General features: G+C 61.0%; 1 protein-coding gene across 1 annotated transcript in view; it reads left to right on the top strand.

The window, feature by feature from the left end:
* Positions 1-17,210, top strand: part of LOC131591547 (staphylococcal nuclease domain-containing protein 1-like) — a 72,254-nt gene that overhangs the window by 47,929 nt on the left and 7,115 nt on the right. The window contains exons 12-15 of the mRNA XM_058862358.1: positions 4,516-4,616; positions 11,732-11,842; positions 13,246-13,318; positions 15,410-15,551. Of these exons, the coding sequence (XP_058718341.1) occupies positions 4,516-4,616; positions 11,732-11,842; positions 13,246-13,318; positions 15,410-15,551 (427 nt within the window). The remainder of the gene's footprint in view (positions 1-4,515; positions 4,617-11,731; positions 11,843-13,245; positions 13,319-15,409; positions 15,552-17,210) is intronic.

Genomic DNA, 17,210 nt, shown 5'->3' with positions numbered 1-17,210 from the left:
GGGGTGTCCCAGGACCCATCCCGGAGTCACATCCCCGTGTCCCTGTGTCCCTGTGTCCCTGTGTCCCTGTGTCCCTGTGTCCCATCCCCGTGTCCCTGTGTCCCCATCCCTGTGTCCCTGTGTCCCTCTGTCCCCTCCCTGTCCCATCCCTCTCGGGAATGCCGATTCCAGCCGGGAATTCCGCCCATCTCCAGAGCCCCGAGTGTTTTCCCGGTGTTTTTCCAGGGCATTTTCCTGTGTGCTCCCCTCAGAGGCCCCGGGATGTTCCCAGGATGTTCCCGGGATTCCCGGGATTCTCCTTTTGGGGTTTCCGGCACTGCCGGGGATCAGAGCCGGGATAATTCGGGATTCAAAACGGCTTTGACCCAGGAAAAGCTGGGAACACCATCCCAGCCCCGGGAAAAGCTGGGAACACCATCCCAGCCCCGGGAAAAGCTGGGAACACCATCCCAGCCCCGGGAAAAGCTGGGAACACCATCCCAGCCCCGGGAAAAGCTGGGAACACCATCCCTGCCCCGGCAGGAGGGGAGGCTTCGGGGGCCCGGAGGGTTTTGGGAACGTCGGGAATTTTTTCCTGGAAGTTGAGGGAGAGCTCGGCACAGCAGCGGCGCCCGGGGGGATTTGGGGAAGGCTCCAGGTGTGGGTGGAGCCGGGCTCGGGGATGGTGGAGACTCATCCCCCGGGAATGTGCGGGAGCTGGGAATGTGCGGGAGCTGATCCCGGGAATGTGCGGGAGCTGGGAATGTGCGGGAGCTGATCCCGGGAATGTGCGGGAGCTGGGAATGTGCGGGAGCTGATCCCAGGAATGTGCGGGAGCCGGGAATGTGCGGGAGCTGCTCCCGGGAATGTGCGGGAGCCGATCCCGGGAATGTGCGGGAGCCGGGAATGTGCGGGAGCCGATCCCGGGAATGTGCGGGAGCCGGGAATGTGCGGGAGCTGCTCCCGGGAATGTGCGGGATCCGCTCCTGGCGGTGCCGGGATGGAGCTGGGATGGAGTTGGGATCCTGCGGGATCCGCTCCTGGCGGTACCGGGATGGAGCTGGGATGGAGCTGGGATCCTGCAGGATCCGCTCCTGGCGGTACCGGGATGGAGCTGGGATGGAGTTGGGATCCCGTGGGATCCGCTCCTGGCGGTGCCGGGGGTGCTGGAGGCTCCCGAGGCTCCCGGGAATGTTCTCGTTCCACATCCCGGGCTGTTCCCGGTTCCGGGAGCGATGCCGGGAGCACCGGGAGGGAAGCGGGGCCAGCTCCTGCTCGCCATTCCCAGGAGATCCCGCAGCAGGATGGGAGCGGGGCTGGATGAGCTTCCCTGGATCTGCCCCCATCCCGCCGGGATCATCCCACAGGGATCATCCCGCACATCCCTGGATCTGCCCCCATCCCGCAGGGATCATCCCGCACATCCCTGACCCTGTCCCTGCTCCTGTCCCTGCCCCCATCCCGCAGGGATCATCCCGCACTTCCCTGATCCTGCTCCTGCCCCCATCCCGCCGGGATCATCCCTCCGGGATCATCCCGCACATCCCTGCCCCTGTCCCTGCTCCTGTCCCGCCGGCTCTCCGGGAGCCTTCCCCGACACGGGAGGGACCCGGGGGGCACCCACACCTCCCCCCGAGCCCCCCGAGCCTCCCCCGAGCCCCTTCCCAGCCCCTTCCCAGCCCTTTCCCAGCCCCCTCCCAGTCCCTTTCCAGCCCCCCCAGCCCCTTCCCACCCCCCGAGCGCCTTCCCAGCCCCCCCCCCCGGCCCCCCCGGACCCTTCCCAGCCCCTTCCAACCCCCCTCCAGCCCCTTCCCACCCCCCAGAGCCCCTTCCCACCCCCCCAGGCCCTCCCAGCCCCTTCCCAGCCCCTCCCCACCCCCGCAGCCCCTTCCCAGCCCCCCCGAGCCCCCCCGAGCCCTTTCCCAGCCCCCCCGGCCCCTCCACCCGGCACGAGCTGCCAGGGATGTAAAAATATTCCCGGGAGCGGGTGACGCCGCCGGGCCGGGAGATCCGCGGGCGGGGGGGGTATTTTTAGCCCGGCAGGTCTGGGCTGCCACCCACCCCCCCTCTGTCCCCCCCCCGTGTCCCCGCGGGCCCCCCGGAGCCCCCCGTGGGATGCGGGAATAGCGGGGAGCGGCCCCGAGCCCACCCCGCCCTCCCCGTCCCAAAGGTGGGTGGGGGGTGAGCCCCGAGCCCCTCTCCAGGCGGCCCCGGGAGGGGTCCCGCTGTCCCCCGGGGTGGGGACGTGGTCCCAGTGCCGCGGGGGATGGGCCTGGAGTGTCCCCGCTGTCCCCCGGGGGTGGGGACGTGTCCCCAGTGCCGCGGGGAATGGGCCTGGAGTGTCCCCGCTGTCCCCCCGGGGTGGAACTGGGGCAGGACATGGGGGGGGTGTCTGTCCCCCACCTCGGGACAGGGTGGCACCCCGGGAACCGCCCCGGGTGGGGACAGGGGACAGGAGCTGGGAACAGCCGCTCTGGGACAGGGGACAGGGGACAGGGGACAGCCGCTCTGGGACAGGGGACAGGGGACAGGGGACAGCCGCTCTGGGACAAGGGGACAGGGACAGGGGACAGCTGCTCTGGGACCCTGGGACAGGGGACAGGGACAGGGGCTGTGTCCTGGGGACCCATCCCATCCCCCCAATCCCGCTCTGCGCCCGTGACCCCAGGCAGCGAGGGCCGGGTCCCCGTGGGTGACACTGTCAGGGGTGGCTGGGTCCCTGTGGGTGACATTGGCAGCCCTGGCCAGGTCCCTGTGAGTCCCCAGGTCCCCATGGGTGACACTGTCAGGGGTGGCTGGGTCCCTGTGGGTGACAGTGCCAGCCCTGTGGGTCCCTGTGGGTGACAGTGCCAGCCCTGTGGGTCCCCCAGGTCCCTGTGGGTGACAGTGCCAGCCCTGTGGGTCCCTGTGGGTCCCTGTGGGTCCCCGTGGGTGACAGTGCCAGCCCTGTGGGTCCCCGTGGGTGACAGTGCCAGCCGTGGCCGCTCAGCCCCGGTGCGGTGCCGCTGTTCCGGGCTGGATTCGCTCCCGGGAGCTGCCAGGGTGATTTTAATCCTCCCTGACTGCGGCTGACCTTGGAACCCCGGCCGGCCCTTCCCAACCCTCCCCTGGATCCCGGGAATGCTTCACCTCTGTCCCCGGAGCCGTGGGGTGCCGGTGCCACCTCTGGTGTCACCTCTGGTGTCACCTCTGGTGCCACACGGACCCCGCCCTGCCCTGGGATGATCCCGGCGCTGTCCCTGCGGCTCCGGGGCCTTTCCCAGCTTTCCGTGCCCGGAGTGATCCAAGGCTGGCCGTGGAATTCCATGGAATGGTGGAGTGGGTCCAGCCCTGCCATGGCAGGGACACGTCCCCTGTCCCCGGTGGCTCCGAGCCCCGTCCGGCCCTTCCAGGGATCCCTGTGGGACCTCATCCCATGGATCCCTCTGGATCCCTTCCTGCCCCTGGGCACATCCATGCACTGGGACACAGCAGGACACGGCTGGGGGCTTTCCTGATGAGGGTCACCCCATCCCATGGATCACATGGATCCATGGATCCCACCCCATGGATCCCATGGATCCCACCCCATGAATCCCATGGATCCCATCCCATGGATCCCATGGATCCCCCCCCCATGGCAGGGGGGCACCGGGGGGGCTCGGGGGTCCCTTCTATCCCAAACCATCCCGGGATTCCGTGATCCCCCGGATGATCCCAAGCCCTGGTGCAGTGGGAGCCGATGGATCCAGCAGGATCCGTCCCGAGGTGTTCCCGGTTCGTGTCCGGGATCCCGGAGCTCTGGCAGAGCTGTCCCAGCCCCTCCCGTGGGGATTCCATGGGATCCAGGCCTGGATGATCCCGGCCCTCCCATCCCATCCCGGCGAGAATTTCCGTGTCCATGAACCGGGAAGTGCCGGGGCAGCAGCGCCTCGGGATCCCCACGGAGCTCTGGGAACACCCGGCAGGCACCGGGATCCCGGCTGGATCCTCATCCCGGTTCTGTCTGCCCGGAACTCCGGCTGGAACCGCCGGGAAATGGCTCCAGGATCCCGGCTGGATCCTCGTCCCGGTTCCGTGTGCCCGGAACTCCGGCTGGAACCGCCAGGAAACGGTGCTGGGATCCCGGCTGGATCCTCGTCCCGGTTCTGTCTGCCCGGAACTCCAGCTGGAACCACCGGGAAACGGCTCCGGGATCCCGGCAGGAACAGCGGGAATGCGGGATGGGATGGGATCCATGGGATCCATGGGATGGGATGGGATCCATGGGATGGGATCCATGAGATGGGATGGGATCCATGGGATGGGATGGGATGGGATGGGATGGGATGGGATGGGATGGGATGGGATGGGATGGGGTAAGGATGAAGATGAGGATGAGGAAGAGGTTGGGGATGAAGATGAGGATGATGGTGATGATGATGAAGATGATGAGGATAGGGAAGAGGAAGAGGATGGGGATGAAGATGATGATGAGGATGATGATGATGATGATGATGATGAAGGCCTGGCTGGCCGATCCCGGGGGTTTGGCCCTGAGCCGTGTCCGTGTTCCAGGTGAACGTTTCCGTGGATTACATCCGTCCCGCCAGCAGCGCCACCGAAACCGTCCCGGCCTTCTCGGAGCGCACGTGTGCCACCGTGTCCATCGGCGGCATGTGAGTCCTTCCAGGGATTGGCATTCCCTCCTGGCATTCCCAGGATCCATTCCCAGAATCTATTCCCAGATTCCATTCCCAGGATCCATTCCTGGGATCTATTCCCAGATTCCATTCCCAGGATCCATTCCCAGATTCCATTCCCAGGATCCATTCCCAGGATCCATTCCCAGATTCCATTCCCAGGATCCATTCCCAGGATCCATTCCTGGGATCCATTCCCAGGATCCATTCCCAGGTTCCATTCCCAGGATCCATTCCCAGGATCCATTCCCGGGATCCATTCCCGGGATCCATTCCCAGGATCAGTTCCCAGGTTCCATTCCCAGGATCCATTCCCAGGATCCATTCCCAGGGTCCATTCCCAGGATCCATTCCCAGGATCCATTCCCAGGTTCCATTCCAGAATCCATTCCCAGGTTCCATTCCCAGAATCCATTCCCAGAATCCATTCCCAGGATCCATTCCCAGGATCCATTCCCAGGATCCGTTCCAGGGCTCTGGGGTGTGAGGGAGTCTTGCTCCCCCCTTGGCTCAGCCCCCATTCCTGGTTTCCTGGCGTTGGGATCCCGTGGGATCCGTTGGGATCCTGTGGGATCTGTTGGGATCCCGTGGAATCCGTTGGGATTCTGGCCCCCCCGGCTGTGTCGGTTTTGGGGATATCGGGATGAGGTTCCCCCAATGCCAGGGGTGGCTTTGGAGGATTCAACCCCGCTGTCCATCCCGGGATGTTTGTCCTTCCCAAGGGACCCTCCCTGATTTCCCTTCCCCACCAGGAGCTTTGGGAGTGGGGAATGTTCCAGAGCAGCTTCCCTGCAGCTGGAATGTGCGGCCTTTCCTCCTGCGGAGAGGGGGGCTCTGGAAAATCCTGGGGGCGGGGGGCTCCAGAACATCCCTGGGGGCAGGGGACTCCAGCAAATCCCGGGAGAGAGGGGGCTCCAGAAGATCCCTGGGGGCGGGGGGCTCCAGAACATCCCTGGGGGCAGGGGGGCTCCGGCAAATCCCAGGAGAGAGGGGGCTCTGGCAAATCCCTGGCACATCCCTGGCACATTCCTGGCACATCCCTGGGAGTGGGGGCTCCGGCACATCCCGGGAGAGAGGGGGCTCCAGAACATCCCTGGGGGCAGGGGGCTCCGGCAAATCCCTGGCACATCCCTGGCACATCCCTGTGGAGAGAGGGGGCTCCAGAACATCCCTGGCCCATCCCTGGCCCATCCCTGGCCCATCCCTTGGAGTGGGGGCTCCGGCACATCCCCGTGGAGCGGCCGGGCTCCGGCTGGCAGCGGCTCCGGGAGCTGCGTAGGGAGGATTTGTCATAGGCCCTTGGTCGCATTCCCAGTTTTTTTTCCCGGCAGCAGCTATTTTGGAAAGCGCCCAAAGCGCTGCAGCGCTGCCTTTCCCGCCCTGATCCAGGGGCTGGGAGCTGCACTCACTTCCCTTCCCTCCCTTCCCTTCCTTCCCCTCCTTCCTGCAAAATCCGGGATCAGAGCTGAGTGTTCTGCTCCCTAATCCCAGGGCTGGGAGAGCCGGGAGAGCCGGGGCAGCTGTCCCTGCATCCCGGGATATTCCAGCAGAGCCAGGGCCATTCCCGGTGCTGCATCCCGGGATATTCCAGCACTGCCAGAGCCATTCCCGGTGCTGCATCCCGGGATATTCCAGCAGGGCCATTCCCGGTGCTGCATCCCGGGATATTCCAGCACTGCCAGAGCCATTCCCGGTGCTGCATCCCGGGATATTCCAGCAGGGCCATTCCCGGTGCTGCATGCCGGGATATTCCAGCACTGCCAGAGCCATTCCCGGTGCTGCATCCCGGGATATTCCAGCAGGGCCATTCCCGGTGCTGCATCCTGGGATATTCCAGCACTGCCAGGGCCATTCCCGGTGCTGCATCCCGGGATATTCCAGCACTGCCAGGGCCATTCCCGGTGCTGCATCCCGGGATATTCCAGCACTGCCAGGGCCATTCCCGGTGCTGCATCCCGGGATATTCCAGCACTGCCAGAGCCATTCCTGGTGCTGCATCCCGGGATATTCCAGCAGAGCCAGAGCCATTCCCGGTGCTGCATCCCGGGATATTCCAGCAGGGCCATTCCCGGTGCTGCATCCCGGGATATTCCAGCAGAGCCATTCCCGGTGCTGCATCCCGGGATATTCCAGCAGAGCCAGGGCCATTCCCGGTGCTGCATCCCGGGATATTCCAGCACTGCCAGAGCCATTCCCGGTGCTGCATCCCGGGATATTCCAGCACTGCCAGGGCCATTCCCAGTGCTGCATCCCGGGATATTCCAGCAGGGCCATTCCCGGTGCTGCATCCCGGGATATTCCAGCAGAGCCATTCCCGGTGCTGCATCCCGGGATATTCCAGCAGAGCCAGAGCCATTCCCGGTGCTGCATCCCGGGATATTCCAGCAGGGCCATTCCCGGTGCTGCATGCCGGGATATTCCAGCAGGGCCATTCCCGGTGGTGCATCCCGGGATATTCCAGCAGAGCCATTCCCGGTGCTGCATCCCGGGATATTCCAGCAGGGCCGTTCCCGGTGCTGCATCCCGGGATATTCCAGCAGGGCCATTCCCGGTGGTGCATCCCGGGATATTCCAGCAGAGCCATTCCCGGTGCTGCATCCCGGGATATTCCAGCAGGGCCAGAGCCATTCCCGGTGCTGCATCCCGGGATATTCCAGCACTGCCATTCCCGGTGCTGCATCCCGGGATATTCCAGCAGAGCCAGAGCCATTCCCGGTGCTGCATCCCGGGATATTCCAGCACTGCCATTCCCGGTGCTGCATCCCGGGATATTCCAGCAGGGCCAGAGCCATTCCCGGTGCTGCATCCCGGGATATTCCAGCACTGCCATTCCCGGTGCTGCATCCCGGGATATTCCAGCAGAGCCAGAGCCATTCCCGGTGCTGCATCCCGGGATATTCCAGCACTGCCAGAGCCATTCCCGGTGCTGCATCCCGGGATATTCCAGCAGAGCCATTCCCGGTGCTGCATCCCGGGATATTCCAGCACTGCCAGGGCCATTCCCGGTGCTGCATCCCGGGATATTCCAGCAGAGCCAGAGCCATTCCCGGTGCTGCATCCCGGGATATTCCAGCACTGCCAGAGCCATTCCCGGTGCTGCATCCCGGGATATTCCAGCACTGCCAGGGCCATTCCCGGTGCTGCATCCCGGGATATTCCAGCAGGGCCATTCCCGGTGCTGCATCCCGGGATATTCCAGCAGGGCCATTCCCGGTGCTGCATCCCGGGATATTCCAGCACTGCCAGAGCCATTCCCGGTGCTGCATCCCGGGATATTCCAGCAGAGCCAGAGCCATTCCCGGTGCTGCATCCCGGGATATTCCAGCACTGCCAGAGCCATTCCCGGTGCTGCATCCCGGGATATTCCAGCACTGCCAGAGCCATTCCCGGTGCTGATCCCGGGATATTCCAGCAGAACCAGGGCCATTCCCGGTGCTGCATCCCGGGATATTCCAGCACTGCCAGGGCCATTCCCGGTGCTGCATCCCGGGATATTCCAGCAGAGCCATTCCCGGTGCTGCATCCCGGGATATTCCAGCAGGGCCATTCCCGGTGGTGCATCCCGGGATATTCCAGCAGAGCCATTCCCGGTGCTGCATCCCGGGATATTCCAGCAGAGCCAGAGCCATTCCCGGTGCTGCATCCCGGGATATTCCAGCACTGCCAGGGCCATTCCCGGTGCTGCATCCCGGGATATTCCAGCAGGGCCGTTCCCGGTGCTGCATCCCGGGATATTCCAGCACTGCCAGAGCCATTCCCGGTGCTGCATCCCGGGATATTCCAGCACTGCCAGGGCCATTCCCGGTGCTGCATCCCGGGATATTCCAGCAGAGCCAGGGCCATTCCCGGTGCTGCATCCCGGGATATTCCAGCACTGCCAGGGCCATTCCCGGTGCTGATCCCGGGATATTCCAGCACTGCCAGGGCCATTCCCGGTGCTGCATCCCGGGATATTCCAGCACTGCCAGGGCCATTCCCGGTGCTGCATCCTGGGATATTCCAGCACTGCCAGAGCCATTCCCGGTGCTGCATCCCGGGATATTCCAGCAGGGCCATTCCCGGTGCTGCATCCCGGGATGCCGGGGGCGGAACAGAGCCGGGTCTGTGTCCCGAGGCCTTTGCCAGGCTGGGATGGAGCAGGGAATAAAGCCTGGCTTGTGCTCTGGGCTGGGCTGAGCCTGCTTGGAATTCCGGGCACGACAGCGCCGGGGTGGGAGCCAGGGCAGGAGCTGCAGCCCCGATCCCAGCTCTGATCCTAATCCTGATCCTAATCCTGATCCCAGCTCTGATCCCAGCCCTGATCCCAGCCCTGATCCTAATCCTGATCCCAGCTCTGATCCCGGCTCTGATCCCAGCCCTGATCCTAATCCTGATCCTAATCCTGATCCCAGCCCTGATCCCAGCCCTGATCCTAATCCTGATCCCAGCTTTGATCCCGGCTCTGATCCCAGCCCTGATCCCAGCCCTGATCCTAATCCTGATCCCAGCTCTGATCCCAGCCCTGATCCCAGCCCTGATCCTAATCCTGAACCCAGCTCTGATCCCAGCCCTGATCCCAGCCCTGATCCTAATCCTGAACCCAGCTCTGATCCCAGTCCTGATCCCAGCCCTGATCCTAATCCTGATCCCAGCTCTGATCCCAGTCCTGATCCCAGCCCTGATCCCAGCCCTGATCCTAATCCTGAACCCAGCTCTGATCCCAGCCCTGATCCTAATCCTGATCCCAGCTCTGATCCCAGCCCTGATCCTAATCCTGATCCTAATCCTGATCCCAGCTCTGATCCCAGCTCTGATCCCAGTCCTCATCCTAATCCTGATCCCAGCCCTGATCCCAGCTCTGATCCTAATCCTGATCCTAATCCTGATCCCAGCTCTGATCCCAGCCCTGATCCTGGCTCTGATCCCAGCTCTGATCCTAGTCCTGATCCCAGTCCTGATCCCAGCCCTGGTCCCAGTCCTGATCCCAGCTCTGATCCCAGTCCTGATCCCAGTCCTGATCCTGGCTCTGATCCCAGTCCTGATCCCATTCCTGATCCTAATCCTGATCCCAGCTCTGATCCCAGCTCTGATCCCAGCTCTGATCCCAGTCCTGATCCCATTCCTGATCCCAGTCCTGATCCCAGTCCTGATCCCAGTGTGGTGCTTTGGCTCTGGGAAGCAGCCGGAATTCATGGCTGGGAATTCCAGGAATTCTCTGGAACATCCAGGCTCTCTGGTGGCCCAGGGAGGGACAAGGGGGGAGCTTTTCCCCTCTCCAGGATTGGGATGGGGATCGGGATCTCTGGGATTGGGAATGTCAGGGAGCACTGGGAGCCCTCCGGCCCTTCCCTGGCTTTCCCCAGCTCCTGCTCCTTCCCGAGCATTCCTGGGGTGCCATTCCCAGGGTTTCCATTCCCAGGATTCCCATTCCTGGGGTGTTCATTCCCAGTTCTCAGCATTCCCAGGGTTCCCATTCCCAGTTCTCAGCATTCCCAGGGTTCCCATTCCTGGTTCTCAGCATTCCCAGGGTTCCCATTCCCGGTTCTCAGCATTCCCAGGGTTCCCATTCCCAGTTCTCAGCATTCCCAGTGTTCCCATTCCTGGTTCTGAGCATTCCCAGGGTTCCCATTCCCGATTCTCAGCATTCCCAGGGTTCCCATTCCCAGTTCTCAGCATTCCCAGGCTGCCGCAGCTGCTCCGGCTGCAGCGATTCCCTCGCCTGCCAATCCCGAATTTTTGATTCCTCCCCCTGCTCCGAGACCTAATTCCAGCTCCTGGAATTTGCCCTTCCCCCTCCCCGGGATGGATCTGGATCCTCGGGATGGATCTGGATCCTCGGGATGGATCCGGATCCTCAGGATGGATCCGGATCCTCGGGATGGATCTGGATCCTCGGGATGGATCCGGATCCTCGGGATGGATCTGGATCCTCTGGATGGATCTGGATCCTCGGGATGGATCTGGATCCTCGGGATGGATCTGGATCCTCGGGATGGATCCGCTCGTTTGGGATCCGGAGGGAGCTGGGAGGGGGGGGATTGGAGGAGAATCAGGGATGTGCTGGCAAAGGAGAATCCATGGATTTGCTGAGAGCAGTGGAATGTGCTGGACTCAGCCCAGCCCCCCCGGCTGATCCCAGAAATCCCGGATCTCTGGGAATGGGGGCGGGGAGGTCACCCTGCCCCAGCCCCCCCAAAACTGCATTCCCGGGAAAAAGTGGGATGGGGGAATCGGGGAGATTCCCCTCGGGTCTGGGGGAAATCTGGGATGGGATTGGGAAATTCAGGAGGCTCCTGGGGCTGGGAATGCTGAGCCTGGGGGGTTGGGGAGCTGGGGGTGGAATTCTGGGGTGGAATTTTGGGGTGGGAATTTTGGGGTGGAATTTTGGGGTGGAATTTTGGGGTGGAATTTTGGGGTGGAATTTTGGGGTGGGGTTTTTGGGGTCCAGTTCTGGTCCCCCCCCCCCCAGTGTGCTCAGAGAACTGGGATGTGTCACTCCAGGCCTTCCCTTGGGATTGAACAGGATTAGGGCAGGATTGGGATGGGAATGAACGGGATTGGGGCAGGATGGGGCAGGATTGGGATGGGAATGAACGGGATTAGGGCAGGATTGGGATGGGATTGGGGGAGGGTTGGGTGGGATTGGGATGGGAATGAACAGGATTAGGGCAGGATTGGGATGGGATTGGGTCAGGATTGGGATGGGATTAGGTCAGGATTGGGGTCTCCCTGCCCCAGTTCCTGACCCGTTCCCGTTCCCATTCCCATCCCCATTCCCATCCCCATTCCCATCCCCGTTCCCATTCCCATCCCCATTCCCGTTCCCATTCCCGTTCCCATCCCCATTCCCGTCCCCATTCCCATTCCCGTTCCCATTCCCATCCCCATTCCCGTTCCCATTCCCGTTCCCATCCCCATTCCCGTTCCCATTCCCGTCCCCATTCCCATTCCCGTTCCCGTTCCCATCCCCATTCCCATCCCCATTCCCATTCCCGTTCCCATTCCCATTCCCATTCCCATCCCCATCCCCGTTCCCATTCCCGTTCCCGTTCCCATTCCCATTCCCATTCCCATTCCCATTCCCGTTCCCATTCCCGTTCCCGTTCCCGCAGTAACATCGCCGAGGCTCTGGTCAGCAAGGGCCTGGCCACGGTGCTGCGCTACCGGCAGGACGACGACCAGCGCTCGGCACACTACGATGAGCTGCTGGCAGCCGAGGCTCGGTGAGTGTCACTGTGTGTGTCACTGTGTCACCTGTGTCACCTGTGTCACCTGTGTCACCTGTGTCCTGTGTGTGTCACTGTGTGTGTCCCTGTGTCACTGTCTGTGTGTCACTGTGTGTCACTGTGTGTCACTGTGTGTGTCCCTGTGTCACTGTCTGTGTGTCACTGTGTGTCACTGTGTGTCACTGTGTGTGTCCCTGTGTCCCTGTGTGTGTCACTACAATGAGCTGCTGGCAGCTGAGGCTCGGTGAGTGTCACCTGTGTCACCTGTCTGTGTCACCTGTGTCACCTGTCCTGTGTACCTGTGTCAACTGTGTCACCTGTGTCACCTGTGTCACTGTCACCTGTGTCACTGTGTGTGTCACCTGTGTGTGTCACTGTGTGTCACTGTGTGTGTCCCTGTGTCACTGTGTGTGTCACTACGATGAGCTGCTGGCAGCCGAGGCTCGGTGAGTCTGTGTCACCTGTGTCACCTGTGTCACCTGTGTCCTGTGTCACCTGTGTCACCTGTGTCCTGTGTCACCTGTGTCACCTGTGTCCTGTGTCCCTGTGTGTGTCACTGTGTCCCCTGTGTCACTGTCCCACGGCCTCATCCCAAGGGAACATCCCAAGGGAGCATCCCAGGGAGATCCCAAGGGAACATCCCAAGGGAACATCCCGGGAAGATCCCAAGGGAACATCCCAAGGGAACATCCCGGGAAGATCCCAGCTCCCATCCCTGTGCCGGGACGAGGATCCAGCTGGGCCTGGATCCAGCTGGGATCTCCCGCTGCTTTTCCATCCTCGGTTCCATCCCCACGTTCCCAGTCCCGGCTCCTCCAGCCCCGCTGCTCCGGGCAGGGCCGCGCTCCGGGTGGATCCCGGTGATCCCGGTGATCCCAGGATCCCTCAGGGGCTCATTCCCGCTGATTCCGGTGATCCCTCAGGGGCTCATTCCCGCTGATCCCAGGATCCCTCAGGAGCTGATTCCTGCTGATCCCAGGATCCCTCAGGAGCTCATTCCCAGTGATCCCAGGATCCAGCAGGGGCTCATTCCCGCTGATCCCAGGATCCATCAGGAGCTCATTCCCAGTGATCCCAGGATCCAGCAGGAGCTCATTCCCGGTGATCCCAGGATCCATCAGGAGCTCATTCCCGGTGATCCCAGGATCCCTCAGGGGCTCATTCCCGCTGATCCCAGGATCCATCAGGAGCTCATTCCCGCTGATCCCAGGATCCAGCAGGGGCTCATTCCCGCTGATCCCAGGATCCCTCAGGAGCTCATTCCCGGTGATCCCAGGATCCATCAGGAGCTCATTCCCGCTGATCCCAGGATCCAGCAGGGGCTCATTCCTGCTGATCCCAGGATCCCTCAGGAGCTCATTCCCGCTAATCCCAGGATCCATTCCCGGCTCCTCTTGCAGGGCCATCAAGAACGGGAAGGGGCTGCACAGCAAGAAGGAGGTGCCGATCCACAGGGTGGCCGACATCTCCGGAGTAAGGATCCAAACGGGATAAATCCCACGGGGAGAAATGGGATAAAACCTGCAGGGAGAAACGGGATAAAACCTGTGGGGAGAAATGGGATAAAACCTGTGGGGATAAACGGGATAAAACCTGCAGGGACAAACGGGATAAAATCTGCAGGGAGAAATGGGATAAAACCTGTGGAGAGAAACCGGATAAAACCCACGGGGATAAACGGGATAAAACCTGTGGGGAGAAACGGGATAAAACCTGTGGGGAGAAACGGGATAAAACCTGTGGGGAGAAATGGGATAAAACCCACGGGGATAAACGGGATAAAACCTGTGGGGAGAAATGGGATAAAACCCACGGGAGAAATGGGATAAAACCTGTGGGGAGAAATAGGATAAATCCCACGGGGAGAAATGGGATAAAACCCACAGGGATAAAACCCACAGGAATAAATGGGATAAAACCCACAGGGATAAAACCCACGGGAATAAATGGGATGAAACCCACGGGAATAAACGGGATAAAAGCCACAGGACTAAACGGGATAAAAGCCACGGGAATAAACGGGATAAAAGCCACGGGAATAAACGGGATAAAAGCCTCCCGGCGCCGTTTCCTGGGAGCTCCGGGGTTGTTCCCGTTTCCCCTCGGGTCAATAAACCGGGAGCTGCCCCAGAGCCTGGGATCCAGAGCCGGGAGCCAGCACCGGAATGCCAGAGGGAAAATCCGGGATTGCGGTGGGAATCTGGAATGCCGGTGGGAATCCGGGATTCCCCGGCTCTGCTGAGGGGATCTGGGGATCCCCACACCTCCCGGCAGAGCTCGTTAAGTTTTCCTCCGTTAATTAACGTTTCCAAGGATTTCTGTGGAGCCCTTGGCTGCAGGGATGGGATGGGATGGGATGGGATGGGATGGGATGGGATGGGATGGGATGGGATGGGATGGGATGGGATGGGATGGGATGGGATGGGATGGGATGGGATGGGATGGGATGGGATGGGATGGGATGGGGTGGATCCCGGGAAAGCCGCGGGATGCTCCATTTGGGATGGAGGAAATGGGGCCGGAGCTCTCCTGCTGCTCCTGCCCTGGAGGGAATTTGGGATTTGGTATTTGGGATTTGGGATTTGGGATTTGGGATTTGGGATTTGGGATTTGGATGGGTTTGGGGATGGGTTTAGGGATTCGTTTTGGATGGATTTTGGCTGGATTTGGGATGTATTTGGGATGTGTTTTGGGATATATTTAGGATTTATTTTGGGATGGATTTGGGATTTTTGGATGTCGTTTGAGATGTGTTTTGAGATGCATTTTGAGACGTGTTTCGGGATATATTTGGGGTTTGGGGATGGATTTTGGCTGGATTTTGGGATATGTTTGGGATCTGTTTTTGGATGGATTTGGAGTTTATTCTGGGCTGTATTTAAAGATGTGCTTTAGGACGTATTTGGGATTCCGGGACGGATCCGGGTGGTGTTTGGGGCCCATCCTGAGCTGGACACGCTCGGCTCCGTGCCCAGACCCCGATCCCAGCGGGAACAGGGGATGGGATTGGTGGGGCTGGGATTCCAGAGGGGCTCTGGGCTGGACACGCTCGGCTCCATTCCCAAACCTGGATCCCAGCGGGAACAGGGGATGGGATTCCCAGGGCTGGGATTCCGGAGGGGCTCTGAGCTGGACACAGCTCCGTGTCCAAACCCCGATCCCTGTGGGCACAGGGGATGGGATTCCGGAGGGGTTCTGAGCTGGACACACTCGGCTCTGTGCCCAAACCCCAATCCCCAGTCCCGCTGGGATTCCCGGGGCCGGGATTCCGGAGGGGCTCTGAGCTGGACACAGCTCCGTGCCCAAACCCCGATCCCAAATCCCGCCAGGATTGGTGGGGCTGGGATTTCAGAGGGGATCTGAGCTGGGCACACTCGGCTCCGTGCCCAGACCCCGATCCCAGCGGGAACAGGGGATGGGATTCGGGGGCCGGAATTCGGGGGCCGGGATTCCGGAGGGGCTCTGAGCTGGACACAGCTCCATGCCCACACCCCGATCCCCAATCCCACTGGGATTCCCAAGGCCAGGATTCCAGAGGGAATCTGAGTTCCCGATTTCCCGCAGGACACGCAGAAGGCGAAGCAGTTCCTGCCGTTCCTGCAGCGCGCCGGCCGCTCCGAGGCCGTGGTGGAATACGTGTTCAGCGGATCCCGCCTCAAACTCTTCCTGCCCAAGGAAACCTGCCTGATCACCTTCCTGCTCGCCGGTGAGCGCCGGGATCTGGGATCCAGGATCTGGGATCTGGGGGGATCTGGGATCCGTCACCTGGGGATCTGGGATCTGCACCCCGGGATCTGTGTCGTGGGGGGATCTGGGATCCGTGTCCTGGGGGGATCCAGGATCGGCACTGTGGGATCCAGGATCTGTGTCCTGGGGATCCGGGATCTGTGTACTGGGGATCTGAGATTGGCACTCCGGGATCCATGTCCTGGGGAGATCCAGGATCCGTGTCCTGGAGATCTGGGATTGGCACCATGGGATGCAGGAATTCCTGCTCCATGGGAATCCCTGCTCCATGGGAATTCCTGCTCCATGGGAATTCCTGTTCCACGGGAATTCCTGTTCCGTGGGAATTCCTTCTCCATGGGAATTCCTGTTCCATTGGGATTCCTGTTCCATGGGAATTCCTGCTCCATTGGGAATTCCTGCTCTGTGGGAATTCCTGTTCCACGGGAATTCCTGCTCCGTGGTCTTGTTCCATGGGAATTCCAGTTCTGTGGGAATTCCTTCTCCATGGGAGTTTCTTCTCCATGGGAATTCCTGCTCCATAGGAATTCCTGCTCCATGGGGGTACCTGTTCCATTGGGATTCCTGTTCCGTGGGAATTCCTGTTCCATTGGGATTCCTGTTCCATTGGGATTCCTGTTCCATTGGGAATTCCTGCTACATTGGGAATTCCTGCTCCATGGGAATTCCTGTTCCATTGGGAATTCCTGTTCCATTGGGAATTCCTGTTCCATTGGGAATTCCTGCTCCATGGGAATTCCTGTCCCCTTGGGATTCCTGTTCCATGGGAAGTCCTTCTCCATGGGAATTCCTGTTCCGTGAGAATTTCCGTTCCATTGGGATCCCTGCTCCGTGGGAATTCCTGTTCCACGGTAATTCCTGCTCCGTGGTCTTGTTCCATGGGAATTCCAGCTCCGTGGGAATTCCAGCTCCGTGGGAATTCCTGTTCCATGGGGATTCCTGTTCCGTGGAAATTCCTGCTCTATGGGAATTCCTGTTCCATGGGAATTCCAGCTCCGTGGGAATTCCTGTTCCATGGGGATTCCTGTTCCGTGGAAATTCCTGCTCTATGGGAATTCCTGTTCCATGGGAATTCCTGTTCCATGGGAATTCCTGCTCCACCCTGCTCTGTTCCAGACGGGATTGCTCCCCAAGACCATCCCATCCCATCCCATCCCATCCCATCCCATCCCATCCCATCCCATCCCATCCCATCCCATCCCATCCCATCCCATTGAATCCCACAATCCCGGCGGGACCTTCTGGCTTTTATTTTCCCGGTTTTTTGCTGGATTTCTCCCCGGTGCCATTCCCAAGCCTCCTCTGCCAAGCCAGGAATAGGATAAATATCCGCCTTTTATCAACGCCTGCCTTTTTTATGGATATCAAATGCAAATGAGCACCAGAAAGAGATGCCAAGTCCCTTAAAATGTGACTCCAGGGATGCTCCCGCGGGAGCTCATCCCGGCTTTCCAGCTAAAATAGATCCGTCAGAGCACTATAAATATGTGCAAATACCGGCGCCGCTCTAATCCCAAATTCCTCTCCCGGCAAAACTCGGGAGCCTGACGCCTTCCCGGAGCGGGGGCTGGGAGCGGGAGAATTCCCGAGGGATGAGGGGGCACCTCTGGGGCTGCTG

Source organism: Poecile atricapillus, chromosome W (assembly GCF_030490865.1).
Source record: "Poecile atricapillus isolate bPoeAtr1 chromosome W, bPoeAtr1.hap1, whole genome shotgun sequence".
Taxonomy (NCBI): Eukaryota; Metazoa; Chordata; class Aves; order Passeriformes; family Paridae; genus Poecile; species Poecile atricapillus.
The sequence above is the reverse complement of the archived record's forward strand: the minus strand, read 5'-3'. Positions and strand labels throughout refer to the sequence as shown.